This window comes from Mchenga conophoros, linkage group LG17, assembly GCF_057382185.1.
Source record: "Mchenga conophoros isolate Kocher_MC1m ecotype Shallow Benthic linkage group LG17, M_conophoros_male_GT1.1, whole genome shotgun sequence".
NCBI classification, from domain to species: domain Eukaryota; kingdom Metazoa; phylum Chordata; class Actinopteri; order Cichliformes; family Cichlidae; genus Mchenga; species Mchenga conophoros.
Genome location: NC_140542.1, coordinates 20,282,894 through 20,288,627, shown reverse-complemented (window position 1 = coordinate 20,288,627; position 5,734 = coordinate 20,282,894). Strand labels below are relative to the sequence as shown.

The 5,734-nt window shown below is 38.9% G+C and overlaps 1 protein-coding gene across 1 annotated transcript in view; it reads left to right on the top strand.

Annotated features, from left to right (window-relative positions):
* rab21 (RAB21, member RAS oncogene family) overlaps positions 1-3,955 on the top strand; it is a 16,061-nt gene extending 12,106 nt beyond the window's left edge. Inside the window, exons 5-7 of the mRNA XM_085251742.1 lie at positions 561-615; positions 797-885; positions 1,378-3,955. Coding sequence (XP_085107868.1) covers positions 561-615; positions 797-885; positions 1,378-1,517 — 284 coding nt within the window. The 3' untranslated portion in view covers positions 1,518-3,955. The remainder of the gene's footprint in view (positions 1-560; positions 616-796; positions 886-1,377) is intronic.
* Positions 3,956-5,734: the final 1,779 nt, after the last annotated feature.

Sequence of the window (5,734 nt, the reverse complement as noted above, 5' to 3'; positions counted from 1 at the left end):
GCAAAGGAGGGAGCGAGAGCTGTACCAATTTGTTGTTATGAAGAGAGCTGAGTGTGAAAGTGAAGCTGGTGATTTACCGGTCGATCCACATTCCCAGCTCAGCTCTGGGTAGTGACTGAAACAATGAGATGACAGATACAAGTGCCAGAAAACATTTTTGTGACAGCTCTCTTTTAGAGACAAGGTGAGGTGGGGCTCAGAGTAGAGCCGCACCTCCTCCAGATTAAAAGGAGTCAGCTCAGGTGGTTTTGGGCACCTCAACTAGAAGGAGAGCCTGGGGCGGACCCAGGAGCAGGTTTGGGAATGCCTTAGTGCTCCACCGGGAGAGCTGGTGGAAGTGGCTGTGTGCAGGCAAGTCTGAGCATTTCTGCATAGACTGATGGAGACCCGTCCATCATTCGGACATGTGATTGACTACTTTTGCATGCAACTCTCTGACTGTGTAATGATTATCTTTGGTTGACTACAACTGCTAATCACAGATTATAAAGTATAATGTGATGTGACCTTAAAATGATTCTTAAATTGGGCATTTTACTGAAGGTTTGTTTTCTTTGCAGGTAATAAAATAGATTTGGACAAAGACAGACATGTTTCAGTGGAAGAGGCTGAGAGGTAACAACTGCTGCTTATTAGTCAATAATAATACTTTTATTATTAGTAGAAAATATAATGAAGAAAAATTAAAGTGAGCATCATTATTTTATATTTCCCACGCCGAGCTGCTCAGCTGTGAGCAGCGACGATGTCCTGAGTCTGAGCAAAGTTTAATGGCCACTCTCATGTTCGTGTGCAGTTATGCCGAGTCGGTGGGAGCCAAACACTACCACACATCAGCCAAGCTAAATAAAGGCATCGAGGAACTCTTTCTGGATCTGTGTAAAAGTAAGACCGACAGCATCTTTAATTTTTTTTCACAATACAAAAAGATCAAAGAGCAGCAAACTTTATATTTTTTGGAGGCTTAAGGAACAACTTTTACAACATATTTTTGTTTAAGGCGGACATGATTTATTCTTTAATTATAAAACACATTTTGTTAAATCGCTTGATTTCCTGGCAGCTTGTCCAAATCACATTAGTTAATCACATTAACCATATCCCTAGACATTTTGTCATAGACAGGTGCAGTTCTGTCCAGGATTGGCTGATTAGATGTTTGTGATCACACTAAACAGGTTAACTGAACAAATAGGCCAATGAGTGAATTCTGTTCATTTGACACAAAGTTTCTGTCAATAATTCTAAGGTTGAAATCAGTGGTGTGCAAATATGTGTGCAGAATTCAAATCCGTAGGAAACAGGGCGTAAAAAAAACCTTTCTTTGAAACTCGGGATCTGACCTTTGACCTCTGAACTGGTCTACTGTGTTTTCAGGGATGATGGAAACTGCTCAGGCTGAGGAGAGGTTGAAGGGCAACGGAGCCAGCCAATCAGCATCAAGTAGGCGGGGTGTACAGATTGTTGATGATGAACCACAGGCCACGCCCGCTGGAGGCTGCTGCTCCTCTGGCTAACACACACACACACAAGCACACACACACCTTCTCTCTGTGCTTGCAGACATAATATCCACACACACATTTTCCAGTGTCTGTCGGTCCGCTCTACTGTAATCTGCTGTGTCCATTCAGCGCCGCCTCTGCTGCTAAGGAGCATGGGAAATCATATTTAAATTTGTTTAATCTGTGTTCCCTTCAAAATAAAAGTACCTGGAGTCCTTATGATTAAAAGGAGTGTGTGTTCAGTGATTAAATCACTTTCTTTAATGATAATAACTCCCCATGTTAGTTTGTCGTTGATAAACGTCCATCTGCAGCTGTTTGTGTGTTTGTACTAAACATTATTAATAAAAGACATGAAATCATTCTGAGGACAGAAAGTTGAGTCTCAGGCTTTTAACACAGATTTTTGTTTTTGTGTATTGGGGGAAATAGGGGTTTAACGCACACACACCCAAGCGCACACACATACATATAATACTACCCCCATTAATCTTCATGTTTATCTGAAGCATGTTTTCAAACTAAGAGGAGGAACACAGGACTGGCTGTTTGTGGTGCAGCGGCTCCACCTGCTGGTCAAAAGTTAAACTGCAGTGAATTGGTAAAACATCAAAAATGAGTTTAAATGTTTACTTTCGGATGTTAAAACACTGAAAGAATCCAGGGTGTTGCTTTTCATAACACGGCTGTCCAATCCACATTTTCTTTTTTAGAGGAAGACTCACACAAGCGGCTGTAAGACGATGAATATAGAAACTCAGCAGAGTCGGGCCACATAATTGTTAAATGGTGCTGTGCAGAGTGACATCACTTAGGCTACGTTCACACTGCAGGCGAAAGCGCATCAAATACGATTTTTTTGACCCTATGCGACCCATATCCGATCATGGTATGACAGTGTGAACGGCACAAATCCGATATTTTCAAATCCGATCTGGGTCACTTTCGTATGTGGTACTGAATCCGATACATATCCGATGTTTCAGAAAGCGACTGCTGTTTGAACGGTCAAGTCGCATTAAATCCGTCTTTTACGTCACTGACACAAGACGGACGCCAATTATCAGCTCCGGAGAAGCGCCCGAGAAGACATCGCGAACGCTTCCTGGCCATCCGGTGAAACTGCTGGGAAGACAACGCTGGAGAAACGTGAACATTTTATTTGTACTGTATAATCTGCAGACTCTGACAGAAATCTGCAACTATCCTTTGAAGCACCGCTCCTCTAAAACAGCAATAAGGATAATTATTAGGTTATTTACATTATTATGTAAATAACAAAATAACTTAAAGCAAAAATTGGGAAACGTGAAGTCCGAAGTCTTTATATTAAGGGCCATCTATCAAACAATATTGTTTGCTCTGGGTCTAAACAGAGCGCGTTGTGTGTGACGTCTTCTTTTGCGCATGCGGGCCGCTTTGAGCGTTCACACTAGAGTGCGTTTGCTGTCACATTTTATTTGTAGTGTGAACGAGCAGACAAAAAAATCGGATTTGATCAAAAAATCTGAATTGAGCATTAAGACCTGCAGTGTGAACGTAGCCTTAGTCAGGTGGACAAGGACTCTACGGAGCATGCTCTGTGGGTGCAGAACAAGCCCTCCGAGACCTTGAGCCACATTTTAATAGTGAATTTTGTAATCTGATTTAAAGAGGGAAGAAAATGTGTGAAGTCAGATTTTGATCGAAGCAGGAAGCTGTTAAACACATTGCTAAGAAGCAGAACTGCAGTTATAGAGTCCCAAAATAAAAATAATATGAAAACAGATGTGTCTAAACTGAATAATAGAAAAGAAACGTGGGAAATGGAAAATTTATTGCTGAAACAGATTCTTGTTTTATAAAGGAAGTAAAACAATCTTTTGTATTAAAAGTGCTGAAAAATCGAAATGTATTAAAAAAAGGCTATTCCTCACATTTAGTCAGTTATTACATTTGATCGGTAATATAGCCAGTAAAATCTCAGAAAAGTGATTAGTGACGTGTTTAAATGACTTACATGTGAAAGTGTAATGATATTTAGAGGTCCTATTGACAGGGAAGAAGGTCTTTATGGTGTAAAGTAACAGTAAATGGCACTTTTGATGATCAAATGATTAGAAATGGGAAATTAAAACATTTTTGTTAAATGAGGGAGCACTGCCTCAGTGTCTCAACTGATTGTGCTTACGTCGCCCCCCAGTGGCAATTCTGAGACAGAAAAAAGGTATTTAATTTAAAATTACTGAAAACTGAAACTCAGTTGAATGTTCACATTAGAGAAACTGGAGTACATGATTCTTTCTCTTATTTTTTGAAGAAAAAAAAAAGAAAACCCCATGTTTTAATGGGTTTTACACACACACACACAGACACACACACTTATTGAATTGATACTGTGCATGTCTGATTTCTGTAACCAAGTTTGTCTGACTTTTCGAAAAAATAAAAAGCACTGACAATGCTGAAAATGTATTCATATTCTCATAGCAGTGATGAAATCTGCCCAAGTTTTCTCTCTTTTGTCTCAGCTGTGAAATACTGTTTTTTTTCCCCACTGCATTTGTCGCTCCAGTCATCTCTGCTCCATGAAAAACATTGTACACAAAAATACATAAAACACAGTGAGTGAATTGGTTCTTGCAGAAGAAGAAGAAAACAAAAATGATATTCCTCCCAAAAAAATAACAGATTGTTTTGGAAGTGTCACTTTTTTCAAACTGCTTGTTTTTTCATCATTTTTTTTTTTTAAGATGAATGATTTGTACCCAAAAGCAATGCTCAGACTTTTGTCTTCAAAGGGTAACCTTTTCCAGTGTTGCACACACTGATATGGAGTCCCAAAGAGCTAAAAATTAACAAATCACAAACTGAACAATATGGCCAGAAAAATGTTGCTACCTATATCACTTTGGTTTATCTTTCAGCTAAAGTTATGAACTCTGCAGGTTGATGTTGGTCTCGGAAAATGAGCTCATTACAAAAAACCCTCCAGGAAACAAACGCAGTCAAAGTGAGAGGAAAATACACCCTCAACACCTTTCAGTTCAAAGGTTTTGCATATCAGGAAATACAAGAACTTCTATAAAAGCAGACAGTTGCTGTTCTGGAGCATTCGGGTGTGTGTTAACAAAATACCTACAAGCATCAACATCAGTCTTTGAAGGGTGAAAAGGTCATCGCCAAACAATTTGACACCCATCTTTGTACACCGAGAAAGACTGTTGCCAGCCAGGTAATAAGTGAAAGTCCCAGTAAATTCAGAACGTGGAGTGTTCAGCGAAACTGAAAAAAAAAAACAAGTGCTCCATCTACAGGCCTCAGTTAGCATGTTAAAGGTTATATGACATTACAAATAGAAAAGGAAGAAACAAGCATGTCTTGTTTGGAAGGGTTGCCAGGAGAAAGTCTCTTTTGTCTAAAAGAAATACGACAGCTGCTCAGGTTTGCAAAGTTGCATCTGAGCAAACCTGAAGAGTTCTGGAACAATGTCTTTTGGACAGATGAGACTTAAGCGTTTGGCCATAATGCCCAGAGCCTTGTTTGGTGAAAGCCAGATACAGCATATCAGTGCAAATGACTTATTTCTACTTAAAGCTTAAAGGTAGTGGTGGAGAAGAGTGGACTGAAATTCCTCCAAAACAATGTGAGAACTGATAAAGTCATGCAGAAAACCATTATTTCTTAGTTTATTGTTGCCAAAGCGCATGCTACTGAATCATGGGTGAAGTTATTTCTCACACTGCTTCTACATTTTTGCTTGTTTTTTGTTTTGTTTAAAAAAAACAAACCTCTGTAATATGACATGTTGTTCTTCATCTCGTGATTTTAAAACCTAGAAGACTAGATTTTATTTTTTAAATTAAATACTCATGCATAAAACCTGAGACAGTAAAACATCCTGTATTTACACCAACACCATCTTTAGCTCCTTAGATTTCTCCTTTAACTCCTAATGGACATCCTGATTTTTATGCTGGTGTGTGTGAAAGATAGATGTCATTCATTGGACCCACTTTTTTGTGAAAACAGACTAAATTTAGGAAAAGAAAATAGAAACAACAGAAATCATGACATTCTTTTCTAAGTAAATATGATTCTAAAGGTGCCATTGACATGAACCTTTCACCAGATGTAGGTAACAACCCATCCAATCCACACATGCCAAAAAAAAATCAAACCTTAGATGTTCATAAATTATGTGAAATGGCGTAGTGAAAAAGCACTGAACGCATAAAGAAAGGGAAGTG